Source organism: Mandrillus leucophaeus, unplaced genomic scaffold, assembly GCF_000951045.1.
Source record: "Mandrillus leucophaeus isolate KB7577 unplaced genomic scaffold, Mleu.le_1.0 Scaffold479, whole genome shotgun sequence".
In the NCBI taxonomy this organism is placed as follows: domain Eukaryota; kingdom Metazoa; phylum Chordata; class Mammalia; order Primates; family Cercopithecidae; genus Mandrillus; species Mandrillus leucophaeus.
The window spans coordinates 746,241-768,866 of record NW_012105131.1 but is presented as its reverse complement, the minus strand read 5'-3'; the positions used below and the strand labels follow the sequence as shown (position 1 = coordinate 768,866).

Sequence of the window (22,626 nt, the reverse complement as noted above, 5' to 3'; positions counted from 1 at the left end):
GGCAACAAGAGTGAAACTCCGTCTCAAAAATAAATAAATTAATTAAATTAAATTAAATAAATGAGATTTATTACTCCATCCAAAACAGTTAAAGTTCAAAAAGACTGATGTACACTTCAGGTTCATGAGGCATTTATTTCTGGATTTTCTTAAAATACTTGCTATAAAAGCAAGTATTTACATTCTAAACCATTTTAATACAGCCTCTATCTGCTTTAAGATTTGACAAATCAAAACGGTTATTAGTCCCACCTAAAAGCTTTATTTTTATAATTTTAATAACTTCCTATATTAACATCTCCATAGAAAGGGCACAGCTGAGTATTTATAATAATTATATGTTCTTAAATTTTTTTCCTGTTAATAAGGTTTCTAACTAAAAAGGAATTAAATTTCAACTATTTATTGCTAGACTGTAAACAATTCAAAATGTTTTAGATTAGAAAAATTATATTAATGAAAAAAGAAATCTGTATATTAACACATGAAATATGAAAAGATTTCTTATATTAGGTGGAAGCTACTAATGGACTTATATTTTAGAAGCAATGAAGACAGACACGTTGAGTAGTTTGGAGTAGTCAAACACTAGAAATAACCAAGTGACATCAGTAGGCAACAGGTTGTTAAGAGAGAAAGAGAGACAGACAGCAAACCAAGAGAGGTTACGCAGCAGCTGGAAAAAAACTAATAAAGTACCAAGATGTACAGTTACGGGAGGGGGAGGCCTAAGGAATACGTGATATTTTAAAATTTGCTTTGTAATGTGTGCTGAAAACATCAGTGTATTTTTGCAAAAATCAAGATATAGACTGCAATTATTTCTCGAAGTAGACACAATAAGCTGACATACATCCCTCGGTATTGGGACTTGGGAGCAGAGTGAGGGTGAAGAAGACGTTCCACTGTGCAATTTACTGTACCATTTTCACATTTTACCACAAGAAACAAGTACTTTGAGGGGAAGAAACTTACCAAAGTACTGTGAGACATTAATTTTATTATTTTTTTTTTAAGATGGAGTTTCACTCTGTTGCCCAGGCTGTAGTGCAATGGTGTGATCTCAGCACACTACAACCTCTGCCCCCAGGGTTCAAGTGATTCTCCTGCCTCTGCCTCCCAAGTAGCTGGGATTACAGGCACACACCACCACACTCAGTTAATTCTGTATTTTTAATAGAGATGGAGTTTCACCATGTTGGTCAGGCCGGTCTTGAACTCCTAACCTCAAGTGATCTGCCTACCTTGGCCCCCCAAAGTGCTGGGATTACAGGTGCAAGCCACCGTGCCCAGCCGTGAGACATTAATTTAAAAGGAAAAATGCAATGCTCATTTAATAATTATTAATATGAAGTGATAGTTAATAATTCTATTAGCTGAATTTTCAAATAATTCAGGATAAACTGTCTCAGCTGATCAGGTTCATGCTTATCTTTGGAGAAAAAAAAAAAAAAAACTAGGTTTGAAGCAATCTTAGCTATAGAAGAGTATTGTAGAATAACAGTTCTGAAAGATAAATTGTATGTCAGCCTCTAAGTAGTATTTGCGGGTCGGGGGCCGGGGGAACTTGCTTTAAAAATTACTCACTAAACTATCAACACTTTCTCCTCCACTTTACTTAATTAGAAATTAGGGATTCCAGCTCCAAATAAGTCTTCTTCTATCACAACCCCATAGATTATAGAATCTGTTTCTGTATGTATCAAGTCTGGTCATAATTTTCTTTTTCTCTTTTCAATTCCCACTGATAGCAAGGATAGCTTGGGCCACCTGTGGGCCAATGCTAATTCTCACGGCTTCGTTCTGTCATCTAAAACTCCCAAAGCACGGGGGTGCACTGCTGGGGAGTGGGCTGCTTTGGTCACACAAACACATGTATTCGTCCCACAAGTCTCCTTTCAAAATGAATGAAATGCATATTTAGCAATGTGAATGTGACAGATATTTTTATGACCAGAAGTAAACTTTGGAATCAAGGCTTTTAGATAACTAACCTTCAATAGTCACCTCAACTTCAGGGTCCTCACTTGTTTCTGAAGGGACATGTTGAGTAGAATCTTGAAAAAAATAAAATTCTAAAATGACATTCATTATTAAGCATTTTTCCATATGTTCCAACATTTTACTGATTTGATAACTCCAGAAGCAGCCTACTATAAAAATTCACTGGCATTTTAATTCATTTCATATTAATGAAATTAAAATTTGACCCTTTTCATTATAAATAGGGATAAAAGAAAACAAAAATTAGAAAAACTCTGGAAAAATTTAGATAACAACATGTTACCTGCAGAAATTGACTCAAAAAAATCCCATAGTCTTGGAGGAATGAGGATCTGACAAAGTCACAATGAATTTCCTGCCACAGCTAGAAGATGCTCGGATAGAAACAAATGCTTTCTACTTGGGTTAGAATTTCTCCTCTCCTTTCAGAAATGTGAGGAGTGGTTTCTACTGTTCAATAAAACCACAACCCAGGCTTTGCAATGGAGACTTTCCTATCAAGAGACTGAGTGTCACAAGTGCACACAGGACTATATCCTCTGGCTTTGTATGCAACGTATTTCAAAAAATTAAAAAGTTCATTCATATTTGTTCCTACACAAGACAAACGTACATCAGAATGTTAGTGCTAGAAGCTGAGAGAGTATTTTCATTAGTTCTCTTTCATTGTGCAAAGGTTGAGAGATTAATTGATTTGCCAAAGATTATGTTTACTTGTTAGTAGAGGAATAAAGGCCAGAACCCAGATTCGATTCCACTTTGTTAACACTGGAAGATGACAGTAAAAATGTCCTAAAAACGCAGTCTTCAAGATGCAGTACCTGCCGACGGGGCTGCAAGGCGGTGAGCCCTCGTACTGCAAAGTTGTGATCTATTACCCAGGTCTTGTTGTTCTAAATCCTGCCTATTCAAAACTGAAAACTCTGTCACAGAGAAAATACCCACCTCTACACGGTAAAGCATACTACATTCACCCACACAATCTTCTATAAAAAGAGCTGACAGGGAAATGTAACCAACGGTTTAAAATGAGCATATCAGTATTTCTGAGAGAAATGTATTCCAGGGAGAAACCCTAATTCTGTAACTGAATTTGGAGAAACCAGCCTCTACTGGGGGACTTTTAAGATTGTCTTCTCCCTCAAAGAAGGTAAAAGATCAAACAAATGATTTATTTTAATTAAAATACAAATGTAAATACAATGGAATATAAGCAGTTACACAGTAGACCCCTCTTTTCATCCTAGAAAAATAAGGTATAACGTGACCGATTTATGAGAGAAATAATCCTAAAACAAGATTCGGTTACCTTACCAGTCATTTTCCTTGGGGGAAATCTACAAAAATTTGTGTGGAACCGTTTAAACCCCTTGGAAGTAAGAAGTCACCCTGCATGATAAGTTTAACTCAGGATTCTAAAGAAAAAGAACTGTACCTCAGTCAGGTGTTCCATCCTAAAACCAAAGCTGGAGAGCTGGTAAACTGACAGAGTCATTTATGGAGTAGTTGTGGGTATAAAATAAAGGGAGAAACTCTCTCCTTTATAAATTTTATGTAGACTATATTCTTACCCTACTGAAAGACTAGAAGTATTAAAAAGCACATTTGAAAATAAAATACAAATGGAGCTAGTCATTTTAATTCTGAAACACTGAAGCTATTCTTCCTTAAAAGATCTTTAATATGGCACAAGAAAACCAGGACAAAAAAAAAAGTAGCATTTTGCATCATGTAAGAGCTTTACTTACCACTTAGTTTTCAATCCCATAGGCTTTATTAATCAGTATGGTCAAAGAAGCATATTACATCTTAGAACTTAAAAAAAAAAAAAATAACCTGTTGGCTAGGAAGGCATACCAAAGGAATCACCTTTTATTTCCAAATGAGGTGTTTTAAGGATAACAGAATCTATAAAATAGAATAAACATACAACAAATAGTGTAAAATATGCAATCTCTTTTTCTCCTAACCTTCTGCTGGGACTTCCATTTCTGTGCCTTCATTGCCCTCTGAAGAATGATGGCTTCCTAAAAAGAAAATAAACAACATATAATAAACCAATAAAAACTGACACTGAAAGATGAAAGAGAATCTAGGTAACAATGCAAACAATGTAAGACGTAATAAACATATGCAAAATGATTGTCTAACTCTTTAGCCATTAAGTCAAACAATGTTTTCTAATTCAGAAAAGAATACAACGCTTCTATTTGGAAGCTAAAAGAATTGTTTTAAAACACAAATACAGAGCAGACCTAAGTAGGTTTGGAGATTTAATATTAGTTACTATAACTACATGATAAAACTACTAGATATTGGAATCTGAGGAAGTAGAATTATGCTTCAAGTACCATGCTCATCTGTCAGTGACACACATACACACACGGATCAGAGTAAATGCTTGCTGTGCTCAGACACTTAATTAACTCTCTGTAAGGAAGCTCAGGGTTTGCTGTGGAAAATGTTTCATGCTTTCCATTTTCACTAGGGCGAAAGCCATGGAAACTCAATCCCCGTCATTTCATCAAAGTTGTACTTAAAGGAAACTCGTAAGTTAAAATTTAAGATACTACCTTTAGTCTCAAAAGCATTTTAAGTCAGGTAATATAATCTGCCTGCTTCTAAAAACTGGAACATAAAGCATGATCAGTTAGGCAGTCACAAGGTAAACAGGCTCATCCTACTGGAGCAGAAGTTTTACTCACGAAAAGGAAAGAAAGAATCTAAGACATCAGAGAGCCACTTAGGATTAAGAACGCAAGCTGCCCCCTAATTGGTATCCTCTGTCCTTAAAGATCTGAGCTACTAACATGGAAAAGATGGAAAAACATTGCCTTTAAGTACCAATACAAACATATTACCTATCAGTAAGAATACATCGCTTGAGGGGAAAGGAAGCAGATGCTCATCTATTTTGTCTTATCTATTGAGAACTAAGTTCAGAAGCTATACTAAAAGTAAGATCTAAGTTATAAACGTATTTTATCTTGATTTTTAAAGAGCAATGCTTACAGTCTGAAAAACTGTCATTTGGTGGCTAATATCCTTGAATTCAAAGTACCATACTGAGGTCACATCTTTTTGGTTCTCAGTATCTAGCTTTAGCATGTCACAATTATCTGGGGATTCTTTTCCACTTCCTTTACATTGTGAAAACTCACCTGAACTCAAAACTGTAAGTAAATCTAAAAACCTATACCTACGAGTCAATCTTTAATTCATTTTTAAAATATGCTTTCTCTACACACTTCCTTTCTCTTTCTTTAATCTTTTTTTTTTTGAGACAGAGTCTCGCTCTGTCGCCCAGGCTGGAGTGCAGTGGCCGGATCTCAGCTCACTGCAAGCTCCGCCTCCCGGGTTTACGCCATTCTCCTGCCTCAGCCTCCCGAGTAGCTGGGACTACAGGTGCCCGCCACCTCGCCCGGCTAGGTTTTTTTTGGTATTTTTTTAGTAGAGACGGGGTTTCACCGTGTTAGCCAGGATGTTCTCGATCTCCTGACCTCGTGATCCGCCCGTCTCGGCCTCCCAAAGTGCTGGGATTACAGGCTTGAGCCACCGCGCCCGGCCTCTTTTTTTAATCTTAATATTTTAATTTATGGAACATTAAGTTCTTTGACTGTAAAAGTCAAAGAAAAAAGAGATGTGAGGTCAAAGGAATGAGAGCAAAACGACGAGGTCAGTAGGTAAAAAGGAAAATTTCAGCAAAGAATAAGAGTTAAGATGATTCGTGTAAGCAATAATTCTATATGTCTTTTAAAATCCAAAATAAACAATTACATTTACATTATATGCTAAGCCTAAACCTAATACATCTTATGCACTCAAAGCCAGAATAGATAGAAGTAAACGCCATTACTAACAGCCTATGAGTATCAAGTTTGGGAACACTAAAAAAATTGCCAAAAAGGCAATGAACTTGAAACTTACAGATTAACAAGTGCTATTTCAGAATTCTTCTAAATACTAAGTATCAACATGACCTTATCAATATTTGCATTACTAATCATACAATAAGAACCTGACTTCTGACTATTCTAAGGTATAAATGTGTACTTTACCTTCAATAGGAAAGTGTGTCATGTACCCATTTCGAGATTCATTACTAGATTCACAAAAGGGAAAATTGATTTTGAAAAATTGTTGCTTGTGAAGTTCATTTATATGTTAAAAAAAAAAAGGCCAATACATTTTTTTTTCCTTTTCCATTTAGAAAAGTAACACGATACTTATAAATATTAAAACACAGTCTGTGCAATATAAGGAAACATTAAATATGAGCAGTATGGGGGAGAACGGGAGTGAAAAGATTATACCTTGCAAAGGCTTCGATAAGGGCTGTTTTTCATCAACATCATCGGTTTCAGAAGGGCCTGCTTTGGGATACAAAGATAATACTTCAAAAGTAATCCCCCGCCCCCCAAAAAAAATGTGGGATGACTTTAGTCAACAAATTTGGGTGAGATACATGGAATGGCCTTTTTATAAATAAAAAAGAAAAAAAAATTTTTTAAAAAGACTGACAAAATGAGCAATGTCAATTCATGATCTTGGTGAATGGAAAAATGTAATCAGGTAAATTCATATGTAAACAGTCAAAAGAAATTTTGAAGATGACTGGACATATGGATTGAATGGGAATGGTATGTCTAAAATGGAAGATATGGGTTTTTTAAAACAGTACAATGTTTATAACAGTAAACTGTAACTTTTACTTCATACAGATTACAAATGCAGGTTTATCTCACAGGTGTATATGTTTCTTCTTTGGCAAAAATTTGCTTACGCTTTTGTCATACTGAAGAAAAATGCAGAACCAAATGTTATATACCTTCCTTAGAATCTCTAAAATAACGTAAACCATCTCCTTGCATCTCTACTCAAATAGAAATGTGACAAACTAACAGCTATTAATTCATTCTCCCTTTCTTCCAGCACCACGGGCATTTTTTCTAATAAGGTTCTTTCCAAAACACAGAACGTACTCTGAGTTAAATTTAACTTCACAAACTGCTATATTTTGACAACACATTTACATGTTATCATCAAACTTTTTAATGATTAAAGTAGTAATAGTTTTAAAGTAGAAAACAAAACATTGTGTTTTCAATGGCTATTTAACATAAAACACATTTTGGCATTAATAAGACCACAAATCAGTTAACTATCTCTGAAGAGAACTGAGAAAACATCCTAAGTCGTTTGAAACGCTTCATTCATTAAAGCCTAAGAAATTTCACAAAGATGCACCACACTACACATTACAGGCAAAGGACACATCAGAGAAAAAAATCAATTGCATGAGAAATAAAGAAATCGTTTCTATTTAGAATCTCAAAGGAGAGCAAGTCTTTGAATGTAGACTCCTAAATTCAAATGCTAGATCCACTGCTTCCTAGTCTTCTGACTCTAAGTAAAACATACTGAACTCGTGAAAAGGAAGATGTGCTATTTACAGGATTTAAAAATGCAATGTTAGTGAAGGCTACTAATTGACCTCTAAGTACTGCTTTAGCTGCTCTTCACAAGTTTATGTGGCATTCTCGATATTCTGGTCTAAATATTTTTAATGAGGCCCTCATTAAGTCAATTATAAGCATGTTTCCTAGGATTCCCACTGTATTATGTTTTCTATTAATAATTTAATTTCAGTATGTTCAGAGAATTTATTAAGACTACCTGTGAACAAGTATACAGTCAATTTTTATAAATGATTCATGCTTTGTAAATAAACTTATTTCCTGGGTACATAGTTTTCTTTAGTTAGCTTAAATATATTAACTATAGTTAAAATATTCTATGTAACATATAAATGTTATAAAAGTATTCATCAGTTAGACATAGATCATTGGTTAAAATCTCCCACATAACTGTACATATCTATAGAGACTTATAACTTGTAAATCATTTTTACTTTTACTTTGAGGATACATTGTTAGGCACATACAAACTAATGGTTGTTGTATCAACTTAGTGACTGATTCCTTTAAATATTACATAGTCTTATTCTACCCCTGCTACTACTGTTTTTGGCCTCCAATATTGCTAAACTATATATTTTTTAGTTGATATTTACACAGCCTACCTTCATGTATCACTATACTTCCAAATTATTTTAATGTCACGTATTTGAATTTTATTCACCCTAAAAATGGTACTTGATTTTATTCACCCTAAAACATACTTAACCTCCACCTCTCAAATGCTTGAGGTACCTACCACTCATTGAGAAAACCAACACATTCCCAACACTCACATTTGAATGCCACTATTTTACAGGAGCACTGAGGTGCACAGAGAAATATATCCAAGCCTATTTTGGAATACAAAAGGTTTTAGAAGAAAACATCAATGTCCTTATGTAAAAGAACGAAGAAATGAACTGTATTATAATCACACAGTGTAACTACCATGATGACATGATTAAATCTAGTTGTGACAAAATAGATAAATCCCAGCTGAGGCAGAGAATTGCTTGAACCTGGCAAGCAGAGGTTGCAGTGAGCTGAGATTGCGCCACTGCACTCCAGCCTGGGTGACAGAGCAAAAATCCATCCCCCACCCCCAAGAAAAAAAAGATAAATCTTGAAAACTTAAATTGAGTGACAGACTATACTCAACAACATATACAGTGTACCACTGTGTAAGCTTAACTCAGGAAGTGGCATATATAAAACAACAAGCATGGACATGCCACACACACACACACACACACACACACACACACAGAGTCCTGCAAGAATATTTACGTAGTAAACCACAACATCACCATCAGGAAGGACAATTCTCAATTTTCAAGATCATGGTCAACTTAAGAAGAATAGAGAGAGAAGTGGGAATTTGGGAGAGCCCCAAGAAGGGCTTCAATGAAATAGTAACACGTTACTTCTTGGAGGGAGGAGAGAAGAGACGAATACTATGGTTCCCTAAACCTGGGCAGATTGATACTATACTTTTAGGTTCTAAATATTTCATTTTAAAAAAGCATGTTAGCGCCTGTAATCCCAGTACTTTTGGAGGCCCAGGCGGGTGGATCACCTGAGGTCAGGAGCTTGAGACCAGCCTGGCCAAGATGGTGAAACTCCATCTCTACTAAAAAACACAAAAATTAGCCAGGTGTGTCGGCACACATCTTAATCCCAACTATTTGGGAGGCTGAGGCAACAGAATCACCTCAACCCGGGAGGCAGAGGTTGCAGTGAGCCAAGATCGCGCCACTGCACTCTAGCCTGGGCAACAGAGTGCGACTCTGTCTCAAAAAACAAAAAACAAACAAAAAAAAGAGAAATGAAGGCCTATGTCCACACAAAAGCTTGTACACAAATGTTCACAGTACCTCTATTTGTAATGGCCCCAAACTGGAAGAACCCAAATGGCTATCAACAGACAAAGAGATGAACAAATTTTGACCCAGGCATACAAAAGAACACAAATTAACAATCAAATGGAATCTACTACCGATACATGCAATGCTGTGGATGAATTTGAATTTCAAAACAATCATGTGAAATCAAAGAAGCCACACTGCTCCCCGCCCCATGAAAATAGTCCACATTTTATTATTTCATTCATAAGACTTTATAGAAAATGCAAACTAACCTAAAACAGAAAACAGATCCGTGTTGCCTGAATACTGGGCAGGGCAATGAATGACAAGGGGACACAGGAAACTTTTGGGGTTATAGATATTTCATTATCTTGGATGCAGTGAAGATGATGTATTAGGTATGTACATGGCAAAGCTAACCAGGTTTTTTTAAGTGTTTAATATACTATAATTACGCAGTGCGAAAAAATTAAGCTGACGATATATCTGCATTTGCCTAACAGGTTTATTTTATTTTGCAACACTACAACCTGGGATTGAATTCTAAATTGTGCCACAACTTTTGCTCATCCTTTTTAAGAACATGAATGGCTATTTTACATATCCCCTATGGATTGTCTGAGTCGATCTTATAGCCCCATTTTTAAAATGTTTTATCCCAGTGACTGAATTATAAATATATATGTTAATCAAGAACTGATCAATAAAATTCTATTTAAGAAATTAAAGCAATTGATGAGCAAATTTTAATTTTAACCACGAATAATTTTTAGAATGAAAAACTGCATTAACTCGAGTTACCTTGAATGTTATATTGATAATAATCAGGATCTTCTGATTCTTCCTTTACCGTCACAGCTGCCATTTCCAGGGAAATGCCTAGAAAAGCAAATGCAATGATATGATTGCATGTCAGAACTTTCAGCTAGATTGTGTAGGGATATCCTTGCTGCCCTCCCTATAAATACAGCAATGCGTATTTACTTTAAATAAAGACTTTAGGTCTTTGAAAAGACAAAAGTAGGTAGCAGAAGGTAAAAATCACCTATAATCCCAGTCAGTGCAAAATTTTAACCATTCATTAATATTCTGCAATTATTTGCTGCTCTTTTCTCCAGCAAATTCTTATCTTTAGAATCAAAGAAAATTTTGCCATACTCCCTTTTCACTTAATGTTAAAAATACTTTTATAAACCATTGAAATACACTTATAAACATCAGCTTTAATAACTCAGTATTCCAAAGGAGAGACAGCATCATGGTTAACAATTTCAATAACGAGATACATTGATTTTTTTTCACCTAATAAATCCCTTTTATTACAAGGATTTGTGCCAGGGTACAAAGCACACCTTTCTGCACAAGGCTTTGTCCACGATTAGGACAGATGATTCGAAGCAGACCTTTGTGGCCAGATACAAAAGAGTATGTGTTGTGTAAATTCCACTCATAGGAAGATCAAAACAGGCAAAAGCAATCGATGTTATTAAAAAGCTGACTTTGGGAAGGGCCGAGGCCTGGGTGACACGGCGAGACTCTGTCTCAAAAAAAAAAAAAAAAAGGAAAGAAAAAGAAATGAACAATGCATAGGTGCACATACACGTTTCAGGCTGAAATATTCAACCACAGTCATACCAACCCTAACACGAACGAAATCGTGAGCTCTGACTTGGGCAACTTTGTAAAGAATATTTTCAACTCTAGAGAAAGAGCTCAAAGAGAGTTAAATTGATACACAAAGGGTATGCATCCCTGAAGCAACAAGCAAATAAAGGAGTTACTCCACCGCCTTCGATCACCAAGGGGAAAGTGTTTTGCTGCTACACAGTGGTGGCAGAGAACACTGCATCTGAGACCTCTGCGATTCTCTGGGCTAACTTAGCACTTTCATGTTCACCAGTAAAGGCGAATAGAAAATTACAGCTAACAACCGGGCACGGTGGCTCATGCCTGTAATCACAGCACTTTGGGAGGTCCAGGTGGGCGAATCACCTGAGGTCAGGAGTTCGAGACCAGCCTGGACAACATGGTGAAACCTCATCCCTACTAAAAATACGAAAACTAGCCGGGAGTGGTGGCACGCAACTGTAGTCCCAGCTACTCGAGAGGCTGAGGCATAAAAATCGCCTGAACCCAAGAGGCGGAGGTTGCAGTGAGCAGAGATGACGCCACTACACTCCAGCCTGGGTGGTACAGCAAGACGAGGGAGGGAGGGAGGGAGGGAGGGAGGAAGGAAGGCAGGAAGGCAGGAAGGCAATAAATTACAGCATTACAGCTAACGAACAAGGCAGATCCACTGGGGATTCAGACCCTTCAGGGATAAAAATTTGGGTCACTCCAATCGGCTACAGAACCCCACACATACTGTCTGGGTGCAGTGGCTCACGCCTGTAATCCCAGCACTTTGGGAGGCTGAGGCAGATGGATTACCTGAGGTCAGGAGTTCAAGACCAGTCTGGCCAACACGGTTAAACCCCGTCTCTACTAAAATAAATAAATAAATAATACAAAAATTGGCTGGATGGCACACGCCTATAATCCCAGCTACTCGGGAGGCTGAGGTGGGAGGATCACTTGAACCTGAGCCGCGGAGGTTGCGGTGAGCCGAGATCGCACGACTGCGCTCCAGGCTAGACGACAGAGTGAGACTTTGTCTCAAAAAATATAAATAAATAAAGTAAAAAGGTAAATCCAAAAAAAAGTCTGGTAAGCTGCAGAAGCGTAGACTGTGGCCACTATGCCTACTCTCTTCCTTGTCTGTTACAAATGTGTTTGTGTAAAGATTATGCGTTTACATATACTAACTATTCTCTTCTGTGCAGTAGTATTTCACAATAGTTTGGTTGGAGGTTTCCTTTCCATTTATCCATTAGACTAGAGATTACTCAATTAGGTTTGGGCTGCATTTAAAGAGCAGGTAATATAGCTCGCGACTTTTAAGTCAGTCTCCCAGCGATGGGTGACTGCTGGAACACTGTGTCTCCCCATTTTGAGGAGAGGGTAAAAATGGATTTCTTCGTAGGAAGTCAAGTTACATCTCTTTAGATGGAAGAGTTGTCTCGTTGTTGTATAGAAGGTCAAATGTGCAGGGAAGGGTGTGTATATATGCTGAGTAGCCAAAGAGAACAGCCTGGGCCAGCCGCAAAACTGATGTCTCTCAGTTGCAAACCCATCCTCTGGGTTTCTGCTGAAGCTTGAGTTCTGCACAGCAGCTGCCTCTGTGTGAGTCTCTGCCACAAGGATACACTACAGAGAGACAGGCTAGAGGAGGGGAAGGGATCTGGGCCTTCCTTTTGGCTTCTTGTCTGCATTCTCATCCCAAAAAGGTGACTCCTCGGTATCCTCAATCAGCCTGGCCAAAGCAGGCCCTCCCATCACAACAGCTGGGCCTGGTTGGCAATGTCTCTGACACTACCAGAAGCAGCCTCGCCATGCCTGTCAGCCACCAGCACCAGCCAAACACTACCCCACCTCAGAAGTCAGATGGAAAGCTGACGGGGTGGCAGTCACTGCCTAGAATTGTTCCTTAAAGAAAACCTTAGTATTCTCCTTTAGGTTACAAAGTTAAACAACTTTATAACTAGTTAACAATCTTTTTTTTTTTTTTGAGACGGAGTTTCACTCTTGTTGCCCAGGCTGGAGTGCAATGGTACGATCTTGACTTAATGCAACCTCCACCTCCGGGGTTCAAGCAATTCTCCTCCCTCAGCCTCTTGAGTAGCTGGGATTACAGGCGCCCACCACCATGCCTAGCTAATTTTTTTGCATTTTTAGCAGAGACTGGGTTTCCCCATGTTGGCCAGGCCAGTCTCGAACTCCTGACCTCAGGTGATCCACTCACCTCAGCCTCCCAAAGTGCTGGGATTACAGGCGTGAGCCACCGCACCCGGCCAACAATCTTTATGTTAAATTTTCTCTGTTCCAATAACTGATATGGTTTCTGTCTCCTGACTGCACCCTGGCTATAAATGTAAATAAAATCTTATTTGCAGGATAAATTAAGAATATAAAGATGCAAAGTGTAAAAGAGAAAACAGAAACCTATAATGATGCTGATGCGTACATAAAGACAGTTGAAAGAATTCGATTAAATACATGGGGTTTCCCAATTCAGCATGTTTCTTTTTGGAAGCAAACTAAATATTCAGGAGATGAATACATGAATTAAGGGGAAAAATTTGCCAAATGATGATTTTTTTTTGGCACAATCTACTAAAAACTACACAAAAATGTGAGATTTCCTATGGAGTGAAAATAAAGAAAAAAGGAAAACCTTCTGTAAAACCGACAAACAGTGTAAAAGACTCAAATACCTTTTCCAAAAAAGGATAATTCAACACTCTTCTTGCAGCTCTCCCAAAATACACTTACACACATAAAAGCTCTCATTCACATGCACGCACACATGTTAACACCCCCTTGCCGCCTCCCCAACAACTCATTCGAGATGCCCTTAGACGGGGTCAAGCGGGGTAGGTGGCTGCCCAGAAAGCATGGCAGAATGAGAAGGCTGACGAAGGGCCGGGAAAGGGGCTGGGGAAGCTGCCAAGGGCCTGGGCAGACAGAGGGAGATGAGGGGGCCAGCAGGGTGGTGACAGCCCACTAAGGAGCGTCTCGTGTGAATAAGGGGCACAGGGCCGAGCAGCGGGAGGCTTGACAGTGGCACTGGGATACAGAGTAACACTGGGGAAATGATGAAATAAATAAATATGCTGAGAACATCTGGGTGCCATTGTTCTAGGACAGAACCGAATTATAAACAGGGGATCAGGCGCACTGGCTCACGCCTGTAATCCCAGGACTTTGGGAGGCTGAGGCGGGTGGATCACTTGAGGTCAGGAGTTCAAGACCAGTCTGGCCAACCTGGCAAAACCCCGTCGTACTAAAAATATAAAAATTAGCCGGGCGTGATGGTGCATGCCTGTAATCCCAGCTACTCGGGAGGCTGAGGTGGGAGAATTGCTTGAACCCACAGGCAGAGGTTGCAGTGAGCTGAAGTTGCAAGACTGCACTCCAGCATGGGTGACAAAGCAAGATCCCGTCTCAAAAAATAAATAAACAAATAAATAAGGAATTAAATAGCACTTTTATTTGAGAATTGAAAATGGTCTCCTTGGAGAGTGGAAAACGGGAGTGCAGAGGGAAGGAGGAGACGAAGGTGGCATTCTATTGATTTTTGTAAAAAGCACTACAGAACAGCCGACCTCTTACATTATATGTCTGTATAACTGGAAAAGAAGACAATACATTTTATCTACAAACATGTGTAACTGGCAAAGAACTCTGTCTACCACTTACTGAGCAAATTACCTTTCTGGGTCTTAATGTGATAACATTAACAAATAGTGTCACAGTTGGAATACATTAGTAGTGACTGCCTCTTTCTTACCAAAACAAAGCAATAATTGAGTCAAACTATAACCTTCTACACTAAGGGAAAGTCTTCCTTAATTTCACCATTGACTCTAAAAGCACTAGTACGTACCAGAATCTTCTGTGGGTTCAGTTTTCACTTTGATGGGACCACAACTGCAAGGAGAAGAAAGCCCTGATCAAGCCATGTGCTGGTGACAGTCACTCCCACAACATTCAAAGTCTCTGGGTCTCAAAGTGTAAGATCCCTCCCTTGACCAAGGCAGGTGCCAACCTGACTCAGCTTAAAACTGGCATATTTATTTCTTGCATAAATAAGAGTTATTGGGCCGGACGCAGTGGCTTACGCCTGCAATCCCAACACATTGGGAGGCCGAGGCAGGTGGATCACAAGGTCAGGAGTTCAAGACCAGCCTGGCCAATATGGTGAAACCCCGTCTCTACTAAAAATACAAAAATTAGCCGGGTATGGTGGCGCTTGCCTATAGTCCCAGCTACTCAGGAGGCTGAGGCAGAAGAATCACTTGAACCCAGGAGGCGGAGCTTGCAGTGAGCTGAGATCATGCCACTGCACTCTAGCCTGAGTGACAGAGGGAGACTGTTTCCAAAAAAAAAGTTATCAACTGAACTTAGGACTTCAATTTCTATCTATCTTTTGGGGAAAAAAGTACTATAAAATACTACAGAGTAGCATATTAAGAGTTATAGGGCCAGGCGCGGTGGCTCACGCCTGTAATCCCAGCACTTTGGGAGATGGAAGCGGGTGGATCACCTGAGGTTAACGAGTTCAAGACCAGCCTGGCCAACATGGTGAAACCTCGTCTCTACTAAAAATAGAAAAAAATTAGCCGGGTGTGGTGGCACATGCCTGTAGTCCCTGCTATTTGGGAGGCTGAGGCAGGAGAATCACTTGAACCCAGGGGAGGGGGGAGTGGAGGTGGCAGTGAGCTGAGATCACGCCACTTCACTCTAGCCTGGGCAAAAAGAACAAAACTCCATCTCAAAAAAAAAAAAAAAAAAAAAAGAGCTATCAACTGAACTTAGTACTTTAATTTCTATCTATCTTTTGGGGAAAACAGTACAATACAATACTACAGAACAGCATATTAACTTCCAAATACCACTCTAAGGCCAATTCACAGTGTGACCAATGCCGCTGGCTTTTCCCAGGAACTCTACTATTCAGAAATACCAAGTCAAAGAGGGCATGTTCACAAGATCTCCAAATGATATCCTTACCTATTAAACTTTAAGATGTGTGACATAAGGCCTTTTTAATATTCTAATATTTCAATTATCTAACAACTAAAACTTTTTGAGATGTGGGAGTTAAACAGCAGTAATGAAATTAGGTTTTACCTTCCACCTGGAGATAGTATCGACCTGTCAGCATCTGTTACCATCACACGACCACCTACGTACAAAAAAAAACTCGCGTTAGTTTTGCAACATTTCAAATATAATACTTCTAAAGCCTTTAAATATAGAATGAATGGGGTAGAACTAGGCTTTGCAGCTCTGGATCACACCAGAACAAACATTGCTTTTCATCCCTTCACCCAACCACACCCTCCTTGAATGAAAAAGCTCTATTTTCATCAGTGAGAGAAATGCAGACACATACCATTTGTCTAGTAAGATGGAATATGGAGAATATGACTCTGCTGATGTATAAATGATGATACACATTTTTCTTTTTCTTTTTTTTTTTTTCTTTTTTTAGAAACAGGGTTTTACCCTGTTGCCCAGGCTGGTGTGCAGTGGCATGATCATAGCTCACTGCAGCCTCCAACTCCCGAGGATCAAACAATCCTCCTACCTCAGCCTCCTGAACAGCTGGGACTACAGGAGCATGCATTACCACTCCCAGCTAATTGTTTTCTATTTTTTGTAGAAATTAGATCTTGCTATGTTGCCCAGGCTGGTCTTGAACTCCTGGACACAAGGGAGACTCCCACTGTGGTCTCCCAAAGTGCTGAGATTAGGCTGGGTGCGGTGGCTCACACCTGTAATCCCAGCACTTTGGGAGGCTGAGATGGGTAAATTGCTTCAGGTCAGGAGTTCGAAAGCAGCCTGGCCAACATGGTAAAACCCCATCTCTACTAAAAAATATAAAAATTAGCTGGGTGTAGTGGCAGGTGCCTGTAATCCCAGTTACTCGGAAGGCAGAGGCAGGAGATTTGCTTGAACCCGGGAGGCGGAGGTTGTAGTGAGCCAAGAATGCGCCACTGAACTCCAGCCTGGGCGACAGAGCAAGACTCCATCTCAAAATAAATAAACACATAAATAAAAATAATAAAAAAACTTTTAAGTCTAAAATTCAACATAAACATGACAAATATTTCTCCTTCTTAAAAGAGATTTACACAAAAATCCTACCACTAACATCATAGCTCATGGTCAAAATCCTTTCCTACTAATATCACAAGATGATGTCTGCTATTACCAATGCTGTTTGACATTTATATTCTAGCCAGAGCAACAAGAATAAGAAATAAGAGGCACTTAGACTGCAAAGGAAGTGGTAAATTGTCTTGATTCTCACACAACTTGATCTCCTACGTAGAAAGTCCAGAAATAAACATAGGGTCAAATGACTTTCAACAAAGATGACAAGGATATCCCGAGGGAAAGGACGGTCTTTTCAGCAAATTATCCTGGAATCAAAGGATATCCACGTGCAAAAAGATGAATTTACACCCTTACCTTGTGCAATATACAAAAATGACGTCAAAATGAACCATAGATCTAAATATAAGAGCCAAAGCTATAAGACTTGCGGAAGAAAACATGGAAGTCAAATCTTCATGCCTTTGGGTTATGCAATGGTTTCTTAAACATGAAGTCAAAAGCGTAAGTGAGGGCCGGGCGCAGTGGCTCATGCCTGCAATCCCAGCACTTTGGGAGACCGAGGAGGGCAGATCACCTGAGGTCTGGAGTTTGAGAACAGCCTGACCAATATGGTGACACCCCATCTCCACTAAAAATACAAAAGCTATCCGGGCATGGTGGTGGGCACCTGTAGTCCCAGCTACTCAGGAGGCTGAGACAGGAGAATTGCTTGAACCCAGGAGATGGAGGTTGCAGTGAGCTGAGATCACGCCACTGCACTCCAGCCTAGGTGACACAGTGAGACTCTGTCTCAAAAACAACAACAACAACAACAAAAAAGCATAAGTGACAAAAGAATAAACTGGTTTTTATCAAAATTTAAAACGTTTCTGTCTCAAAAGATACTACCAAGCAGGTGAAAAAGACAAGTTACACAGTTTAAGAATAATGTAGATTTATTAGAATTGGAGAAAATATTCCCAAATCCTGTACTCTAGCCTGGATAACAGAGTGACACCAATCGCAAAAAGAAAAAAAAAAAAAATTTAACAAATCATCAATTAGGGACTTATATCAAGACTATATAAAAAACTCTTAAGACTCAATAATAAAAAGACAAATAAACCCAATTTTTAAATGGGAAAAGGACCTAAAAGGACCTAAATAGATATTTATCCAAAAAATATGTATGGATGACCAATAAGCACAATGAAAGATAACACAAGCCTGTAATCCCAGCACTTTGGGAGGCCGACGCAGGTGGATCACTTGGGCTCAGGAGTTCCAGACCAGCCTGGCCAACACGCAAAAGCTTTTCTCTACCAAAAAAGGTTCAGAAATGAGCTGGGTATGGTGGTGCACGCCTGTAGTCCTAGCTACTGAGAAGCTGAGGCAGCAGGATTGCTTGAGCCTGGGAGGTTGAGGCTGCACTGAGCTGAGATGGCACCACTACACTCTAGCCTGGGCAACAGGGTGAGACCCTGTCTCAAAAAAGAAGGTAAAAGATAACACAACATCAACAATCACTAGAGAAATTTTAAAAAGTCAAACAAAAATGAGATACCACATCATACCTATTACAATGGCTAAAATCAAGAAGTAAGTTGGCAGAAATGTGGGGGTAACCCTCCTATCCTGCTGCTAGAGTATAACATGGTATAGCCACCTTGGAAAACAGCTTGTCAGTTTCTTCAAAGTTCAGTGTAGCAGGGTGCGATGGCTCACGCCTGTAATCTCAGCACTCTGGGAGGCCTCCCTTGATCATGAAGTCAAGAGATTGAGACTATCCTGGCCAACATAGTGAAACCCTATCTCTACTAAAAATACAAAAAATAGCCAGGCATGGTGGCGCGTGTCTGTAATCCCAGCTACTTGGGAGGCTGAGGCAGGTGAATCTCTTGAACCCAGGAGGCGGAGGTTGCAGTGAGCCGCCAAGATCGTGCCACTGCACTCCAACCTGGTGACAGAGCGAGACTCCATCTCATTAAAAAAAAAAAAAAAAAAAGTTCAGCGTAAATTTACCCTATTCCTAGTAATTGCACTCCTATGTAAATCCTAGAGATATCAAGGAATATGTCCAGACAAAAACTTGCTCAAGTATGTTCACTGTAACATTATTCCCAATACCCAAAGGTAGAAACAACCAAAATATCTATAAACTGATGATTGGATCAACAGGCGGTATATGTTCCTGTCATAGAATAATTAGTGCTCAGCAATAAAAAGAAACTACGGATACACCCATCAAGCTCAATGAGCCTCGAGTGAATGATGCTCAGTGTAAAAAGCTCATTTCAATAGGATACATACTACATATTCCATTTCTACAACATTCATGAAATAACAGAGGGATGATGAAAACATCCCAAAATTAGACTGTGATGAAGGATGAAAAACCCTTAAAAACATTTTAAGACTGTAAATCTACTATTAGTGAATTATATACTTAAGACAGGTGAATTTGGCTGGGCGCAGTGGCACATGCCTGTAATCCCAGCACTTTGGGAGGCCGGGGCAGGTGGATCATTTGAGGTCAGGAGTTTGAGATTATCCTGGCTAACATGGTGAAACCCCAATCTCTACTAAAAATACAAAAAAAATCAGTCAGGCGTGGTGGCGCACACCTGTAATCCCAGCTACTCTGGAGACTGAGGCAGGAAAATCACTTGAACCTGGGAGGCGGAGGCTGCAGCGAGCTGAGATCACACCACTGCACTCCAGCCTTGGCAACAGAGCAAGACTCCGTCTCAAAAAGATAATAATAAAATAAGACAAGTGAATTTTATGGTGTATCAATTATACCTCAATAAATCTGCTAAAAAATTAATCTTTTCACCACAATGAGAATAAAACAAAGGTTAATAGAAAATACAATGTGTATGTTTATGTATATATAATTTTTTCCTTTCATCCTTACATGGTTAAGAGTATTCCAGTGATACTGGTTATTTACTTCCGAAAGTCTCAAATAAACCTGGCTCTAAAGGATACCACTCTTTATCCTGTTTTCCCTTCAAATGAAATGGCTAGACTTCCCTAAAGGAAGCTGAAATCCTCATCATTCCTCAAGGGCCCATAGAAATGCTCTCTTCCTCATGAACTCTTCCCCGAACTATAAAGGTATCCAACCTCCAATAATATCCACAGCCCTTTCTCAGAACCATTCTTGCAGTAGGGATGTGATGCTCCTGCCATGTTCACTTTACAGACTTTTCTCTCTTCGTGAGACTCTCAGCTCTAAACAGTTGTAATGCTGATACACAGATGCATATCCCCTCCCCACCCAATGCTGTGCCCAACAATGCCTTGCCTAGTCAATGACATTAGGTCAATTAAATCCTACTCATAATTCTGCTAAGTGAGGGCAGACATATGATCTTCTACAGAAAACAAGCAGCGAAGCTGAAAACAAAAAAACAGCTGGGCGCGGTGGCTCACGCCTGTAATCCCAGAAATTTGGGAGGCTGAGGTAGGTGGATCATGAGGTCAGGAGTTCAAAACCAGCCTGGCCAAGATGGTGAAACCCCGTCTCTACTAAAAATACAAAAATTAGCCGGGTGTGGTGGCGAGCACCTATAATCCCAGCTACTCGGGAGGCTGAGGCAGAGAATTGCTTGAACCTGGGAGGCGGGGGTTGCAGTGAGCCGAGATCGCGCCATTGCACTCCAGCCTGGGCGATAGAGCGAGACTCCATCTCAAAAAAAAGAAAACAAAAAAACAAGTCTCCACTTTTTTAGCTCAATGAACCTTTCGTGGATTATATAAACATCTAAACAGCCCATCCAAAAATGTCTGACATCATATTCTCAAAGAAAATAAAACAGAAACCATTGAAGTGTATTAAAATCTAGCAAAACGGAGGCTAGCCAGCTATCAAGGAAGTGAATCTCTTACTTACCTAGATGCTTCTTTGGCTCTAAGAAAGGTCTGCATTAAAACAAAACAAAACAAAACTCCATATGAATACACAAAATTATTGTAGCACATACATTTAAATGACTTCTGTGTTAAATATGAATTTTAAAACTCTATTAACATAAGCTGAATATTCAAATTTATATGAATCAACTGTTGATGGCTACAAAGGGAGAAAGCACTTCACCTCTTAATGATGAATGAAATCCCTGCTTTGTTCTCCAAAATCCATTTCAGGGTTGCAAGATCATAGTTCTCGGGGTGTTTAAAGGCAACGCCTTCCGGAAGTCCCTGCACTACCACAGCCGACTGGTCTCGCAGCATCTTCTCATATGGTACAGGTACCACTGTGGATTTGCCTAAAGCTTTCCCTGGGGGAGGTGAAAAGCAGATGAACATCATTCAATGGTAAGATTAAAAAACGAAATCATCGCTAGCTTATTGTGGCTTAATAAGGACATCCATGATTTCTTATAATATGTGATTTCAAAATTAATTAATACTACAGCATTCTAGCTCCCCATATCAGCAGAAGGTCTAAACCTGAAACTGATCCAAAGGGCCAAAATGAAAAGTAGATACAATATTTTACTTTAAAAACTACACAGAAAGAGCAATGGCTGGTTTCTTGCACTATTGCCTTTCTTGAAGATGGTCCCATCCTGGCATATTCTCAGGTACAATTTGGCCTCAGAATATAGAAGCCCAGCACATCCAACCATTACCATAAAATATCAGGAATATTTCAGCTAATATTCTCATTGAAAACTTATCAGGTAAACACAAGCTTCCCATTCACAAATGAATATATACTGTCAACCTATTGGGCAGTGAGCCTCACACATACTGAAAATCCCATTCCAGAGAATTGATTTACACCTATGACCCCACAGTAAAACCTCAATCTCCTCCTTTGACTGTTTTCGTGTTAAGAGCTTCGTTTTATGATGGGACAAGAGTAACAAAAGGTGGCTTTGCAGGGAATTGGAGAGATGAGCATGCATATTAGAAAGAAACAGCTAGGCTGGGCATGGTGGCTCACGCCTGTAATCCCAGCACTTTGGGAGGCCAAGGTGGGCGGATCACCTGAGGTCAGGAGTTCGAGACCAGACTGGCCAATATGGTGAAACCACATCTCTACTAAAATCTAATACAAAAATTAGTCGGGCATGGTGCCAGACACCTGTAATCCCAGTTACTTGGGGGGGCTAAGGCAGGAGAATCACTTGAACCTGGGAGGCGGAGGTTGCAGTGAGCCGAGATCGTGCCATTGCACTCCAGCCTGGGTGACAGAGCGAGACTCCATCTCAAAAAAAGAAAGAAAGAAAGAAACAGCTCTACTGGTGACATTTCTTCCTGGGTTCCTTCAAAATGGAAGTGGAAGAAAGTAAGGTTATTGCAGGGCTGGGCACGGTGGCTACGGCCGGGCGTGGTGGCTAGGGCCAGGCACAGTGGCTCACACCTGTAATCCCAGCATTTTGGGAGGCCAAGGCAGGCGGCTCATGAGGTCAGGAGAAACCCCGTCTCTATTAAACAGTGAAACCCCGTCTCTATTAAAAATACAAAAAAAAAAAAAAAAAAGCCGGGTGTGGTGGTGGGCATCTATAGTCCCAGCTACTCGGGAGGTTGAGGCAGGAGAATGGTGTGAATCCGGGAGGTGAAGCTTGCAGTGAGCCGAG

At 39.6% G+C, this 22,626-nt stretch overlaps 1 protein-coding gene and 1 long non-coding RNA gene across 7 annotated transcripts in view; one reads left to right on the top strand and one right to left on the bottom strand.

The window, feature by feature from the left end:
* The window catches only part of GTF2I (general transcription factor IIi), a 79,478-nt gene that overhangs the window by 42,200 nt on the left and 14,652 nt on the right, over nt 1–22,626 (bottom strand). For 2 of the 6 annotated variants that reach the window (XM_011995230.1, XM_011995229.1), the window contains 8 exons: nt 21,135–21,318; nt 20,931–20,959; nt 16,061–16,115; nt 14,814–14,857; nt 10,130–10,207; nt 6,318–6,377; nt 3,975–4,031; nt 1,995–2,057 (listed from right to left, as the gene is read on the bottom strand). In XM_011995230.1, coding sequence (XP_011850620.1) covers nt 1,995–2,057; nt 3,975–4,031; nt 6,318–6,377; nt 10,130–10,207; nt 14,814–14,857; nt 16,061–16,115; nt 20,931–20,959; nt 21,135–21,318 — 570 coding nt within the window. The remainder of the gene's footprint in view (nt 1–1,994; nt 2,058–3,974; nt 4,032–6,317; nt 6,378–10,129; nt 10,208–14,813; nt 14,858–16,060; nt 16,116–20,930; nt 20,960–21,134; nt 21,319–22,626) is intronic. The other 4 variants (XM_011995232.1, XM_011995233.1, XM_011995231.1 and 1 more) reach the window with 4 other exon arrangements.
* The window catches only part of LOC105550332, a 41,988-nt gene that overhangs the window by 8,135 nt on the left and 11,227 nt on the right, over nt 1–22,626 (top strand). The window contains exon 3 of the long non-coding RNA XR_001007692.1: nt 21,185–21,355. This is a non-coding gene — a long non-coding RNA (uncharacterized LOC105550332). The remainder of the gene's footprint in view (nt 1–21,184; nt 21,356–22,626) is intronic.